The sequence below is a fragment of the Patiria miniata genome, unplaced genomic scaffold (assembly GCF_015706575.1).
Source record: "Patiria miniata isolate m_02_andy unplaced genomic scaffold, ASM1570657v1 HiC_scaffold_21, whole genome shotgun sequence".
NCBI classification, from domain to species: domain Eukaryota; kingdom Metazoa; phylum Echinodermata; class Asteroidea; order Valvatida; family Asterinidae; genus Patiria; species Patiria miniata.
In genome coordinates this window covers 5,191,539-5,208,057 of record NW_024037060.1, presented here as the reverse complement: position 1 = coordinate 5,208,057, position 16,519 = coordinate 5,191,539, and the positions used below count along the sequence as shown (strand labels likewise).

General features: G+C 39.8%; 1 protein-coding gene across 2 annotated transcripts in view; it reads left to right on the top strand.

Annotated features, from left to right (window-relative positions):
* Positions 1–16,519, top strand: part of LOC119729767 — a 44,642-nt gene that overhangs the window by 15,157 nt on the left and 12,966 nt on the right. For both annotated transcript variants that reach the window (XM_038202507.1, XM_038202508.1), the window contains 2 exons: positions 1,868–1,924; positions 14,577–14,632. In XM_038202507.1, the coding sequence (XP_038058435.1) occupies positions 1,868–1,924; positions 14,577–14,632 (113 nt within the window). The remainder of the gene's footprint in view (positions 1–1,867; positions 1,925–14,576; positions 14,633–16,519) is intronic.

The window sequence follows — 16,519 nt, the reverse complement described above, 5'->3', positions numbered from 1 at the left end:
TTTATCATCACGAAATGCTTAAAACGATTCCCTGAGTCGAGAATACCGGTAGTTAAAATTAAAACGTTCTGGGAAGGGGTATTTAAAAATAGGGTTGGGGAGGTTTTTGGTTGGGGTTTCAGTTTGTGCACATGGGAATGTCGCCCTCTGGTATAATATGTATTGTTGGTAGGCCTATTTAATCATATCCAATTAATTATCTCTAGTCATTAACTCTTTCTGTAAATTGTAAATCAAGCTTTGTCATGAGAAATACAGAATTAACCTCGTTGGTTTGACCGTCGTTCAATCATGACGGAAAGGGAAGAGGGACTGGAAAAATAACTAGGTCCCAGTTGATCGTTTGGAATGTGAGATACGTTGTTTCGAATTAAGGATTTGGTAAATATTGGAGCGCACGAACTAATATAACGTCCTACGATCACACGTGGTAATAATAGGCCATTTATATTCCTAAGCAATTCCGACTCCCTTCCATGCATCTTCGAAAGGGGTGCTTTGATAGTGGTCAGCCTATACATAAAACAGGAAAATGATTCATCTTTATCTTTACTATAGCCAGTTCACTTTTAAATTGGTAACAATTACCGCCCGTAGAATTACCACTGAAATTCACAAACACCAGCATTGAAGAACTTTTATTCAAGCAGAAAAGAATGGCCAACTTTCCGTTACAACTTGAATTTCTAAAGTCAGACTGCCCACAGATATATTTAACTGGCAAATAAAAGATAAAGGCAATACTGAACAGCCGTTAACGTTAACATGGAGCATTCGAAAAGTTCAATTTGATAAAAGCAATTTCCGGATGAGTTTTATACCACAGAGTTAACCCCTGGGTTGATTTAATTTCTCAAATCCTTATTTTCTGCATCGGTAAACTACGAAGTGTACTTAACCCGTTGAGACATCAGAAGGTAATTTTCCGTCAAAACCAAACAGAAGCACTTTTCTTGTACACTATGCTAGTTGTCTTTGCCTGGTTTGTCAAAACCGGACATGACTTTTTTTGCTCAAGGCATATTTCATGTTGACGAATATCACGCACAAAATGGATGTTTCGCTCGAAATTGTAAAAACGTGCTCAATGTGTCGCCCTACAAATCTCAAAGTGTCAAGATTAATATATTGTCGTGTTAGGCACAGACACTGTTCAATCCATTTCTGGTTATTAGGAGAAAAACGGACATTCAGAACAAGCAAAAGTGCACCAGCAAAGTACCGTCTGCAGTAAGCATTTAGGGCCTACATGTAATTTTATTTATAAACATAGATATGCAGGTAACATTTAACATGACTATTCCGCCCCTGACCACTCCTTTTGTGATGGATTGATTTGGCTTTTTGCGTTCGATGTCCGTGGTCATACCAAAATACAAATTCTGTACTTGAACTGAATCTACAATCCTAGCCAAATCTCGCTGGGCCCCTAAACCCCCCGGCCCCCTGTCAATGCTGTCTCTCATTGCGCGGTGTGTGCTCCATCAGCTGGAGAGAACAGCATTGACCGGGGGAGCGGGGGAGTGGGTGACCGTGGAAGACTAAGGTTATTTCCAAGTGTCCCAACCATTTTGGCCGGGATTGTAGGATCCCTGTCTAAGGAGCATATTGGCTTTGTGTTGTCATCTGCAGCATAAGCACTTTTGTTTTGGTTTATTTATTTTTGGGGGGAGGGGGGCCGTAGGAAGGAAGACCGTTACGTGTTGGAAACAATAAGCGCCATATTGTCTGTGTTGTACCATATTTTTGTGTATACGTTGACATTCTAAAAGTTACTGCAAAGTCATATTTTGGTGTGCAATAATATTGTTGGTCGATTCTGGTAAAATGATAATCTGTTGTCGTTCTCCTTTTTTTTTGGATACAGCTCGTCCACGTAGAGGCTGTGACACATTATGCAAATTGAAGTCACTCACACACCAGGGTAAGTTTACAATTCTTATTAACGGAGTCGAACCTGCGACCTCTCGTTTGAAATCCCAGCCTCAAATCTGAATCATTTTAATCATCACGTGGGATATGTTGAACCCCTTCAGGCTATAATGTGGCTCAAAAAATCATATTCTCCTAGATCCGTGTTGCTTGTTGTTGTTGTTAATGCGGTTGTTGTTGTTGTTTTGGACTGCAAGACGGAAAAGTTTACCCGAAAGAGGCGTGAGATATTATCAGTTTAAATGTTCACATCACATTCTTGTCATGACCTCGAACAACCCATCATCTCACATCAAATAGCCAACATTCATTCCATGGTTATTTACCAGTAACCAGTTATAATTCCACTAATGCAAAGTAAAGCAATGAGATAGATAACAATACATACCATGCTTCACAGATCAACAAAGTTCACAGGTCACGTGATATATGCTCGATTTGCATTGGCAGACGCGACAATCGAACCCGTGTCCCGTCAATTAAGATCTCGGGCGTAAACAAGTATTTATTCATTATTAGCGGAATAGACTAAAGTATCATATCAGCATGCACGATCTGGCTGATTCTGTGCTCTTTAGCACTTGCAACTTTTTTTTTTTTTTTTTGGCTCTACAGTCCAAAACCAATCAGAAATGTGTGTGGGCGTGCTTGCTGATGTAGTTGACGAACTTTAAAATTCATAGTACCAAGAGTTTGGTTCGATCACTTCCGCTTTTCAAAATTCTCTCAGGAAGTTGCCAAGGTGTTACAACTGATAATGTAGTATCCAACGGATAACGTATCACCAACCGATAATGTATTACAAATTGACTGATATTGTATCACTAACCGATGATGTAGCAACAATTGACTGATAGTGTAGTAAAACAATGTATGCGAAATAAATGTATCACGTGTCGACGGATAATGCAGTTACCCAAAAAATGTATCCGATAATGTATCACCACAAAACGGATACTGTATCAACCGATAACGTATCGAAATCAACCGATAATGTATCAGCATGGAAAAAGGTATATAAACATGTTTGTTTATGTCTTATTGTTTGCACGGGCTAAATCATCGTTGCGCTCACAAAATTCAAACAAATCTCAATTGAAAACAACAATACGTTGTTTACTGTCTTTCTTATCAGGGGTGGATCCATGAAGATTTTTTTTTTTTGGGGGGGGTTTCAGGCCCGCATGTGTTTTTTCTTCGGACACTTGGCCTCTCCGTAAAATCCAACAGAGTAGGAGGGGGTGGGGGGCTGATACCATTCTCCAAATTGGGTCGTTGTTCAAATCCGACGATCATGAACACTACACTGAAATATTGCCTGGGTTAATTTTAGAAAGGGTGAAAACTGGAACTACCCAAACTTGGGTTGTTCTACAACCAATTGTTTGGGTTAGAATTTCTGCTAAATTCAACCGAAACTTGTGGTCATTTAAGACTAAGACCAAATTTAATTTGGTCTTGTATGATTACAACTTTTGGTAGCATAATAGTGTATAAATACCCCCTTATTACTCCCGCTGGCTACGCCTCTGTGTCAGATTGTTGCAAACAGGCGAGCATAGAGGTAATTATTATTAGTACCATCAGAGTGGGCGGACCCCAAAAACCACCCCTCTGTATCCACACCTGTTCATCGCAAATAAATATTTGGAAAAATGCCTGAGCTCGAAGTTTTTTGTTTGTTTTTGTTCTCACCGTGGCAAAAGTCACCTCGTTAGGCAAGAAGGATCATACCTTGAATCGTACATTGGTCTACACGAATCAGCTGGTATTAATTTCCCATAGCGTTGGAAAAGGTGCGAACATATAATATTAATACATTTATGTTCTCACGAAGTGTCAAAATTTCGTTAATGATTGTTTGATTAAGAAAAAAATGTAAACACGACTGTAATATACCAAAGACTAAAGCATGAGCTGTTTAGAAAGTGCAAAAGGTTCATGAACTCTGTTACAGCAAAGTGGTCAAACCGATTTTAAAATTACCGTTACGGTTTTGTTCGCCACTACTGGACTCTTCCATGCCTAATTTCATTGGGGTCTTTACCCGACGTTCCCCAACATATATGTTCCCCAATACCTATGTTCCCCAAAATCCTTAGGGTTAGGGTTGGGGTTAGGGTTGGGGAACATAGGTATTGGGGAACATAGGTATGAACCCATTTCATTCCGTGTATATACGGTTACCATGTTTAACAAGCTAGCGAGGTATTTAAGCCGCTTGTGCGCATACATCCCGTAACTAATTATTATGTACGTACAGGGTTAGCTTCTTTTGGGGGGGGGGGGGGGGGAGGGGGTGGGACTGGCGCTGTCAGCATAGAATGGTGATGGTAGGCGCGGAATTCTGTGTTTAGAAGAGCAATCATAAAATGAATGATGTATGACAAAGTTCAGTGCCAAAAGTGGCGTGTACTAAAACCGTGTACAAAGTCTATGGGATTTTGCATGGAACAAAAAGAAGAAAGTATTAAATAAAAAATCAGAACAAAAAGAAAGGCTTTTTCGCAAATTGCGAAAAAGACAATTGGGCCCTGAACACGTCACGAAGGGTGTGCGCAGTACGGGAAATATCAAAGAGAGCTCTAGATCGAGCGACCTCAGCTCCGGTACAATGAAAACTTGAGGGCAACTTGGATTGGTCTCTACATGTTAGAAAATGTCGGCGGTTTATTGCGGCTCAGGGTGTTGATTTTTAGACAATAGTGGTCTTTGACCAAGCATGCTCAGCCAGAGAAGTTGATTTTTCAGCTGACAGACCTGAGACATTAAGTACCGTGGTTTAAGGCACTTTCCTTCGTGAATGGAAATAATTCTATCACCGAGAAGGTCGCGAATTATAGGCTGGTGCTCCTTTTAAATTTTGTCCGGCGTCCTTGTTTACCATGCATTTGTGTAGAATAACAGCTTGGAAATTTGAGTAAAGTATTGGTTTCGTTGTACATCACCCAGCGAATCAGCGGTAATATTCTCCATAATTTGAAGTACTGTGTTCATTATACCAAGTCATTTTAAGTACAGTGACAAAGTGGCGTCAGGAGTGGTAAATGTTTTAAGTAAGTAACCCAAATTAAAACCAAATTCATTAATTTCCTACTCAAAATCAGGAAAATGATGAATGGATTTAAAGGTCAACAGGCAACTATCGGTGGACGGCCATCAATTAACCAGCATTCACAGTACAATCAACCTGTCGTTATATTAATAATATATATATGTCCTCAGATTGATTAAAGTTCAGAATAGTTTATTAAAATAAAAAGCCTATCCGTATAGTATTAAGGTCTTATTCGTAAATTACTTGTGAGAAACTTGAAGTTTTCATCACAGAATTTATGAAGCAAACACGGCTGCTCTATATGGTGAATTTATCAAACAGTCGAATTGCACTGAAAGAAAACCTGCAGTATCATGGGCTATAGGTGGGCTCGAACATCCGGGATTTTTTAGGGCTGTTCCGAATATTCGAATGTGCCATCAGAAACCGAATATTCGATCAGTAAAAAACAATATGCACGTGCATAACGACTGTGGTGTCAGTTTAATTCCTAAACAGTTGTTGTTTCTTTTAATTGTCAGATTCCACTTTTTTGTCGACGGTCATTTTCTTGTCGTGTCCTATTTATTGGTCCCAATCTTTTAGCTGGGTAGAGTCCCTTGAATTGACAGTTGTACAGTTATAACAGTACTTTGTTGCAAAACACTCAAGCGGCCCATAAAAGCTATTGCCGAATGCAAATTCTTTGTGTGCAACTTTTGATCAGCAAACGGCTGCAGCTGGCGCGTGTAAAACTTGATCGGTGAATTTCGCATATTCGGTCAAATGCAATTTCGAAACATCGAATACTAAATTATTCGATAATGAACCGCCCTAATATGTTTTACATTGGCTTATCTAGCTCCCAGACCTATGTTCTTGAAACTCTATGGTTCTTGAGTCTGGAGTGCTGAATGGTAACACATAGCAACCGATGAAAACTGGTGTGTTGGATGACGTCACTCCTTAGCAAGTAGCAGTTGGTAGGATTAAAGGGACACTGCGGATGTGATTTGTGGTTGGCAACCGGGGTCTACCCGATGTTCCCCAATACCTTTGTTCCCCTATACCTATATGTTCCCCAAAATCATTAGGGTAAGGGTTAGGGTAAGGGTTAGATGGTTAGGTTGGGGTTAGGGTTGGGAACATATGTATTGGGGAACAAAGGTATGCACCCCTGCCAACCCTACCATTTCCATATAAACATGGAGTATCATACCTGACTGCATGGTTGCCAAAACATTAACCACGCCCAACACTTTCCTGACGACTCAGCGAAGACAATATTAAAAAACGAATATTATGTGACTGGCGTGGGCCAAATCTAATTTAAGTGAGGCTTAGCCGTGGGGGGGTCACCAATGTCTGACGTGCTTGTCTATTTGGGAGGTTTTGATGGGGGAAATCGGGAGAAGTTTTGATCCTCGATTTTATATTAAGCTTTTATATTGTTGCGGTTTGTTGTAATGTGCCTGTCACCACTGTCTGTGTATGTTATCAGTTTATTCCTTCACGTCTGCGACAGTAATTTTAAATCGATTAGTCAAGCGTGCGATCGCTAGTTTTCGCTGCTTTCTAATCGCATGACATTGACCGGCTTTTTTTTTTTAGATCGATCTAACTGCAACGTCAAGGCATGAGTTGATCATTCTCAGCCTTGTGGCGTTGCCTCATCTTGGTTCTGTCTTATCGTGATATCACACGAAGGCCCATGATGGAACTATCAGATCGACAGCCCGATACAGCGCCAATGGCGACATAAAGTGAACCACGGCATGATCATTTCAACATCTTGATTAAAAGGACTTCCTAAATTTACCCCCCTCTTCCCCCGTCAGATTCGGGTTGTATTAGAAGAGAAATCTCCACTTCGTGGCTAAAAGGCCACCGGCGTGTTGCCATTTCTGATCTCGCCAATATTGATCCCTCGCCACGCTCGTCTGGCGTGGGTAGAAGTGAAATAACAGCTGATCAACAACACGAGCAGGTTGAGAGGGTTACTATGCGTTTAAGTTGAAGTGAATAGGTGTCTCAAAGAGGAACTCCTGCTCTGAAGAGCAGAACTCTGCCCATCTTGTTGGAAAGTGTCTTCAGTCGTGGACCCGTGTCATCTGAAATCCGTAGCGTATTTGGAGAGCACTTGTTCGCTAATAGCAAGTGATAGCTTTGCCTAAACGCTGGTACTTTTACGAAGTCAATCTCGGTGTGTTTCACTTCAGCCGGAAGGCTGCTATAGGTGCGAGATTGCATTAGTGAAATCACAACCTCGTGTAATCAGTTTATTCAATTACAAAGGAATCACGTGCGATCCCGCATGTTTCACGTTGAACCACGTTATCAAATTAATCCATTAGAAAGAAAAATGAGATGGGAAACATTAACATAAAAACCAACGACACGCAGTTATTATTGTAATCGTTATGCTTGCGTTCAAGTGGTTTATAATTCTCACATTTATTCAATTTCTTAAGTCGAATGTGGTTGAAGAAACTGTTCCATGCAGCTGTTTGAATGCAATCTCCACTGAGTAATATTCTTGGCGTATTACAGACGATAGAATAGATGAGTATTTCCTGGCGAATTGGTTCACGCTGTTTTCCCCACTTTCAATCAATACGGTGCTTGTGGGAGGCTTGCACTCGCGCCCCTAATACCGATGTGCTGACAGAATGACATTTAACTTGGTCTCATTGGCCCGGCTCGTTCATTACATAGGCCATAACGGCTTCTGTCTCCGAGATATTTTCAACCCCCACCAGTCACATTCTTTAGAGTTAATATGCACATTCTTCATAAGGCGTGTTGCATGGTCCAAATTACTGACGGATAAAATCAAATCGGCACTTTTGGCTCTGTTAAAAAAAAGAAGTTTGGCAACAGATATATAACGATTACTTTAGCCCTATTTCGGTTGACTTTGTTTTCGATCTATAAGACGATCCGCAAGAAACTTTTCAAGTGACCGAATCTTACCGTTGTATTTGGGATATTCATTCTACTGTATTTAACCTAGCCTTTTGTACGATTAAAAGCTTCGGATTGCCAATTGTTATCTTCTTAGCCTCAAAGAGAAGTTTGCTTTGAAAAGTTTTGCAAACGCGACACCATTTGGCAACTTTAAAGCAAACTTCCAAAGAAGAATGCTGCTCTCTGATGAACTCTGTGAAGTTTCGGATAAAAAGTCCATCTGCACTGTTCAAAAGTTCAAAAGGAAGAGTCCTGCTCTCTGATGAACTCCAAGAAGTTACGGATAAAAAGTGCATCTACACGGTGTTCCGCACTATTAAAAGCGCGATTGTTTTCGCGTGTTGTGATCCTTATAAGCCCAGACCAATCCCAACTCTGTAACTGAATTTTTGCTGCATAGTCGATATTCCCAGAGGCGGAGTAATTCTCCTCCTCTACGAAGGGTTTCCAATAGGCTCGTTATTTTCAATCGAATATGTTCTGCTCCTGGAGTTCTCAGTATCAAAGGGCATCAGAAGACTCTGTTTGTCTCTGACAAATCGTCTTCAACCGTCAATCGGTATTTAAGGCTTAGAGTGACACGGGCTGTAGTCACGTCTTATACAACGCCTGAAGAAATCCCCGTCATCTGATTGTTGGGTCGTTTATCACATGTCATTGAATTATTCGTCCCAACCCGCGGCCCAGCCGCACCGCAACAATTGAACTCCTATACCACAGTAGATAAAAGTTCTATTGCACGGACACATTATTGGTGACTCTGACCAATTAGATGACGAGGATTTTATCAGTTGTTGTATAAATCAAATACTGAATGTTTCACATTCGTGCAATGGAAAGAACAATTTGTATTCGGTGACAGATGGAATGTTCAATTCCACTCGGCTTCGCCTCATGGAATGGAACCAGCTGTCGCCTCATGAAATTATTCTCACCATTGCACTCATAAACATGCATTATTTGTATAATATAACATTGTGGTAATTATAGTACTTTATACAAAAGGTCTTAAAGCACTTTATATGTTGAGTACCCAAGTTCATCTGGCTTAAGATCATTTGTCTGCAGCAGCTCAAGATCAGCGCAATATCACACGCTTGATTGGCAAATACTCGTAATAAAAGTGTTCCTGAAAAAAGTGCGGCCACATCAATCCCGGGGCAGCTTAAAACTACCGTATATTATAGCTTCAAATAATCTTCTGTAGTTACCAACTGAAACTGAACTTACACCTTTTTCAGCGGCCAAAACCTTTTGTCATTTACTTCAAGAATATACTGCTATAAGGACGAATCGTATATCCAACTTCACAAAGTAGCAAGTAGTACATAAAATGGCTCAAGGAACTGGACAGAGAAATGAACAATCAGGAAAATGACTGCAAAAGTGTGAGAATTTTATCAATAGATAAAATGAATCGACGAAAGAGAATGAAAGCATTTATTTCAAAATTAATAGTAGATTATGATTGAAGATTGTTTAATAATTTATGTTTTATGTCATAGGAAACAATCAAAATAATGAGATACGTCGAAATTGCACCTAGTACATTCCGTCGGAGTCCAATGATGTTGCATGTCTCATTTGACGTTATACAGATTGAAACTCCCAACATTTTTGTAGAAATAACAAAACCTGTACCAAGGTAAAGTTTTTTTGTCCCATCTTGTGTTTCCGACTCGTGTCGTGGTTCTCCACACGACCATACACGAGTAAATATCCATCAGAGTGCGTGGTTTCAGACTGTGGCGCGTAAAATAAAAAAGGCGCGTAAAAAAAGGCGCGAAATGGACAAGGCCCTCAAGTTCAATTAGACTGCGTTGCTTTCCCGCAGACCGTAACCCTTACAGATTGTAAACATCGGCGGGGGAAGGATTGACATTTGTTTTGATTAGTGGTTCATTTGAACTTTGCAGTACAATCTGCCCTTTAATATAGCTTACCTACACACGAAGCTTATGGAAAATGTCACTGGAGTGTTAATTCCGTATGAACGTCTTGTCAAATAGTTGTTCACTGCGCTATTTTTCTGTCCTTTATACTACGCCATCGTTCGACGCTTTCATCAATGCACGAATGGACGTTTTAATTATCTGTTGTTAATAGCTCAAACTGTAAATTGTTACAGCTGTCCTTGTTGAATTATTAACTTTTTACAAACGCAGGTTTCTCTGATGTTAATATACTATATTCCACATAATTTATTTTGAATGAACTTCTAAATGCTACAAAATAATACCGAGTATTTTGAGGCGAGGTAGAAATACTATGGAGCATTAAACCTTTCTTGGTTTTGGGTGGTTTTTTTAGACTACGTTGAAATTGCTACACGAGGAGAATATCGGCTGAAGTTTGGAAGATTCAATTCTAGTCCCCCTGAATATCATATGCTCGTGGCAAACGCTAATTTCTACTTATATTGGGGAAACGACATAAAGTGTCAAGGAGAACTGAATCGTACAAAGCATGAATCACTGAAGTAAGCCTTGATGCGGATTGAACCCTCCCCCCCCCCCCCCGCCCAAAAAAATGTTACCAGAGTCATACAAGCCCAGATATAGAAAAACAAACTCGGCAAACATTTTACAAACATGCGAAATGTGAACAGATGCATTTAGACAGTTATAAGAAAAAATAAAAACAGAATGAACAAAATGAAGCCAACTTGGTTTGCAGTGGCGTAAATGCGTGACCTAAAATCCTAAAATTGCCTGGCCGTCGAAATTCGAAAAGCGGGGGGGGGGGGGGGGGGGGGCATGACAATAGGGGCGCCATTCAAGATACAAATGTACAGCTTACGCAGTGCTGTGTGCTTACGTACATCAAAACGGTGCATAAAGCGTCTGTACTGTAGGCCTATGCTATTCGTTTTTCATAACTATTTAAAGCATTCAGACTGTTGGAAAGTTACAAGAACACCGCAAAATTTACACTTTTGTTTGTTTATTCACCACAAATATTTTGGGGGTGGGGGTAGGTGGGGGTGATTCAATGGCCCATCCCCTCTGGTCACAAAGTCGGGTGGATATATCCTCCCCATCCCCCCCCCCCCCCGGATTTTGGCACTTGTTGGTTTTGGTTTAAAAATCATTTTTATGCTTAGTGCCCCCCCCAAAAAAAAAACACTAAATTCCCTTTGTGATAACTACACATACTGTGTGCGTTTCAGAAGAGAATAATGATTTGTTTAAGATGTGCATATTCGGCCCACTTTCAATACGTAAGGGTGTAAGGAACCGCGTGGTATATAGGCTACGACGGGAAATCACAGGCCCAAGTGGTCGGACCTAATGGGGCTTGTGCGTGTTCTGCTATGATGGACTAACCGAGTGGTTATCTTGCATCAAAAGGTCGGCTACGTAAAGTACTACGCAGCGACGCAATGCGAGGTATATAGTTCCTTTACATCATACCCCAAAAACCGACTTTTATAGGTCATATCACACTGTGCATGAAATGTGGGTCGATGATCTGATATTAAGCGCGAAACTAGGTTTGCGATGCATAAGTATACCAGATCACAGCCACACGCGTGCAGTCAGTTCTACTTATTTTTATCGGCAGAAGATTAAAATATATTCCAGATTCTCTATCAAATTTGTTCCTGTTTAAAAACAATCTGAATTTGAGCCGTGGAGTAAATTTGCAGTCATATAAATTATAATAATATTGTGAAACGTTTTCATGTATTTTGATATTTTTTATGTGTGTGTTTGTGTGTGTTCGTTGGATTGTTTTGGTAATCAATTTAAATCAAAAAGTGTTATTGTTGTTTTTTTCTCAACACTCATTGTGCCTCCTTTGATTGTAATTTTTCCCTGATGGGCCCTAACTTTGCTTTGTAATTTGCGTCATCGCTACAAGTCCCCAAGGTGTCGGTAATCACTCATTCACAGAGAAAACACTTTCGCAAAAAGAGTAAAAGAAAAAAGACTTGACATTTCCAACTTCCTAGTCAAGCAAAAACCCCACCTCCTGGGAGAAAACTTTGGGAATAAACCTTCCTTGAAAGGTTTGCTACTTCGTCATTTGGCAAATTGATTCTCCAAAACTCTTTGATTGTTTCGTTAGTCGAAAAAAAAATGAATCTGTTCATTGTATCGAAGTATGAATATTTATCGATCCGCGCCGTATGAAAAGCTTTCACTATCTGCGTCTCGGTGAATGACAGAGACGAATGGCGTCACTTTCCATTTAGCGTCAATAGCGGTGTAATACGAGGCGACCCGGCGGGGGTGGTTGATAGTGATCGCACACGGGCCAGAAAATATGCCTGAATTAATTGGACAACCTGTGCTGACAAATAACTTTATATCACAATGGTGCCCCTTAATTAAAACATGAGCCTTCTGGTTATATCGTGTGGGGGGAAGTCGCTGGGGGAAAACCACTGGAAAGACTTGGCATCAGTTATTTACTGCCCTAGAAACAAAACGGGGGTTAGAAAGGGTGAATGCCCCCGGGTTCATATCTGATGGATTATAGGACGTAAAGGAGTCACGTCTTCCACTGCATGGTGGGCTTGTAACTGATGATGCCCATGATGTAAGTGTATAAGTAAAACTACATCCCAATTAAAATTTAATTTTGAAAATTTATAATATCGAAGTGAAGTCATTTTGGGGAAATGGTTTAAAATGGCCTGTGAACGCCATTGTCATTCAGGTAAACTTCAAGTCTTAATTAAAATAACCTCAAAATTATCATATACCAAAAACTCCCTTCGTCATATGAGAGGTGTCATCTCGGTCAAGTTACTGCAATAGTAAACGGACTTGATTCCGTTTCACTCATGTTTCCTGAAGATTAGGTTAACACCATACAGCAAATGTTGTACTCACGAAACTCTCCAAAACCATGGCAACTATACTTGGTATATTTCTTTGCAACACTAGTTTATGTTGCTACAGTACTTCAATAATAAAGTTGGCTTCAGTGCAAATTTAATGGCAAAGCGACACAATGCTGTACAGGTTTTCCTTTGCGACCGAGGACTTGGAACAAAGGGTTACCTTAGAAAGCAACAACACCGAGGACCCGAGCCAGAGTCCCCGGTAAAGTTATCATGCCCAAACCTTGTGGAACATTATACTAAGAAAATGTTGATATCGTAAAACCAGACTTTAATGCAATCAGGCATCCTTGTTCATACACATCTTTGTCACCCACTCCAATTTCACGCTATATCTGATTAAAGCGGGGTCGGAGGGCGAAAGACTGCACGTGGATCGATTGCACGATACAAAAACAACATCACCTTCAAAATAGGACTTCAGGTTTCAGATGGGGGTCGAGTGGAGGGGGAGTTAATTGGTGCCCGGAATAGGAACCGACACTTGAGAGTGGCTCTCTGTCAAAATAGATTATCCTGTCCTGAAATCAAAACCATAATGAAGACATCTATTTATAAACAATACGCCATAAAAGGTCGGATCGTCAAGTGTTTGGTCTGCTCTGCTTTAATTTTCTCCGTCAATGTCTAGCATCATTTTCCACTACAAGGTGGCTTGCAGATTAATTTCACCTGACATATTAAGAGGACTTAATTTCTAGCCAGGGTCCAGGAGAACAGTGGTCAATTTTTATAAGAGGCTCAAGTATCGCACCGTCAGGGATTCGGAAGAGTTGTTCATTTCTTGAGCTCGTATCTCATTCAAGGAGGTGTTTCGTTTATGCCGTGTTCATGGGCGCTGTTATGTTCCTTGAGCCTACTCCCACTGGCAACACGTCCCCTGCCAACTTTCCTATGCTGTACTAAAATTAATAAACAACAACTAGAAAGGAAACATGTGTTTTTAAAGAAAATAGGAAAGAAGGAAAGCAGAATTGTATAAAACAGTACTGTACAGGATGCGAACTCGAATCACGGGTACTATTAACACACTTTCCAGTTGGCTACAGAAAGTACCATAATTGCAGTTAATGAAATTATTCTTTAAATCTGTTATTTAAAATTTATATCAGCAAGACGTTGACGTCATTTGCCTAACACCCTCTACTGTAGGAGTAAAATTCCGGCTTCTATATGTCCGTCATTAGGCTCTTTTTCGTTGGAGGCAAACCCCTTTGTATTTTTATTTATACGATGAACTAAACTCATTTATCAATACTATATACGAGGTGAAGTCAAAACAGAATTGAACTTACGAAAGACAGGGTATAGCAAATTTCTCCCGGAAAGGTATGTTGTTGGTTTTTTTTAATTCTAAATGTGTGATATTCCAATTTGCACCGCCGTGCTCTGTTAAATGACAAGCATTTTGGACTTTCGAAAAAGTTCACATATGGTACCAGACCACACTCAAGAAAAGCTCATCGCCAACAAAACCTGAGTAAGATTTACTCAGCTGTCCTTCGCAACTTCATTGTGCTTCCCATTCAATTCCAAACACGTTTCCCGTTTTTTTCTCCAGACATCTCGAAACACCCATCGATCACACACGCACATTAAGTCTCATATCAGGTAGAAGTAACATTGAGGTGAATGTAATAATATTATTATCACGCTCTGCTAATTGAAGGTCGTCAGAGGAAGCCGCAAGGACCTAGCCGGGACGTTAATCACCAACCAAATACAATTTGATGATTAATTCGGGGTTACGCATTATATTCTCTCTTTTTTCCCTTCTTGTTTTGACAGCCGGCAAGCGAACGAAGTCAGTCGACCGCAATCAAGGAAGCTACCCTTGGAACCAGGTGGGAAAATTCGATCCAAGTTTTTGTCTAGTCAGTTAGTTAGTATGTGTTTGCGATGTGCAGTTTTTAAAGATTGATTACTTAATGAGGGTGGCACTTATGTCAAACAAGTTTTGAGAGGTGCTTAATCGTGCATTGGGATTCGATTTAGAATCAAGGTTACGATCATGGTGTTATTTATCTTATTTTATATCCAAGATGGTGTGCGATATTTAAAAGTGGTTTAAGTCCGAGAGTCGAAAGACTGTTATGGGTGTAAGCCAAACAAGAACGTTTCAATTTTTTCGCACAATCCAACAGATGGAAACGTCAAGATTTTAATTGCAAAATACTTCACATTGCTTACGGTGTTAACCTTGTTACGGCGCCGTACATAATCTTAGACTAAAGAATTTGATTTCAACGAAATTCTTTATCTTTTTCCAATTGTGTTGATAAGCATCATTTATTTATTTGTCGCGTTCGTAACTTCGGTGCTTACCTTCATATGTTGTCCTTAAATCTGCAAAAATGTTTAAATGAAAAATGACTTTATAGTCGAAGCTTAGTCGAGGCTAACTGTTCAAAAAATAAGCCAAATTTGAATTATAATTTGCAGACATAAACAATTAATGCAAAGAAATGTCTTCGGAAGCTAAACAATCTGCCCTGTGTGTGCGAAATCAGAGACGATTCCAAGTTACTGCAGAAAACTTATCGCTCAGCAGGAACCGTTTTGCAGTATTAGAAAACGACATTCCGTCTTCTTTTTGATTGCATTAGAAACCTTTGTTCGTTTTAAAAGCGAAAAATCCCCATAATTTGATGCCACCGTGCGCAGTTGAAATAACGACCTAGAGTAAGACATTGAGAAGACAACGACCTTGAGAAGACATCCCCCATTGATGCATAAACGTGTCCAGTAGCAACTTGAAAGAAACGCCATCAGATAATACAGCAATTTGCGACAGGGTGATGTAATTGGTAGACTCGTAACTTGATTTCATCCATTGCTGACCACTGACACTTTTCGTTTCAAAAGGTGTTAACGGCGTAGATGCACACACTTTATGCTATTCGCTGAGATTGTAACTGCGCGTTCGACCAAATTGTGATCTCTAAAAAACCCTGTTCGTTTTGCTCATCGTAACCTTGAAGGCATTTTCCCCGTGAATTTATCCTTTGTCTATTTAATGATTAAGAGTGGATCTATATTTCGACAACCAGTATAAGAATTTTCCAAAGAGACGGAACACCCGTCATGCGTTGTCGTATTATATTGTACTTTGAATAATTCAACCGAAGTCATGTTACTTTTGCTGTTTGGCGATGTTGCACCATCACTGTTGTAATATAATCACATTTTTGTTAAAAACCTAACTTTTTCCATGTATTTATTTGGTATTATCATGTTGTGATAAGAAACAACCTATTTTAGTTTTGTGAACTTCTTATATCGTCATTCATCTAGTCCGCAAATTTATGATCGGTTTCATACCAAAGCTCACATGTGCTACATCTAAGCTACGAGTTATAACCTAAAAACTATACCAAGAATCAATGCAAGTGAATATTGATACGTTTTGACGAATCAGCCTTTAAAGGGCTCATGATACCTGCGAACATATTGTGTGCAACTTTCTACTCCTCTTAAATACATGAAAAGTATTTGACATCCCTTTTTGGCTAAATTTATTGAAAAGTGTTGTTTTTTAACTTTTCAAATTGTCCATGCTTTTCCAGACAAATGAGGATGTTGTTGCTGAGATGTCATTTCAGGAAGACACTGCTCACTTCAGGGCTTTTCTGTTCAAATTGTGAAACCAAAATTTGCTCATTGAAAAACATTTGTGAGAAAACTTTGCTCCTTGGTTTACTGTCATGTACTGAAAAATCAATGAATCACTA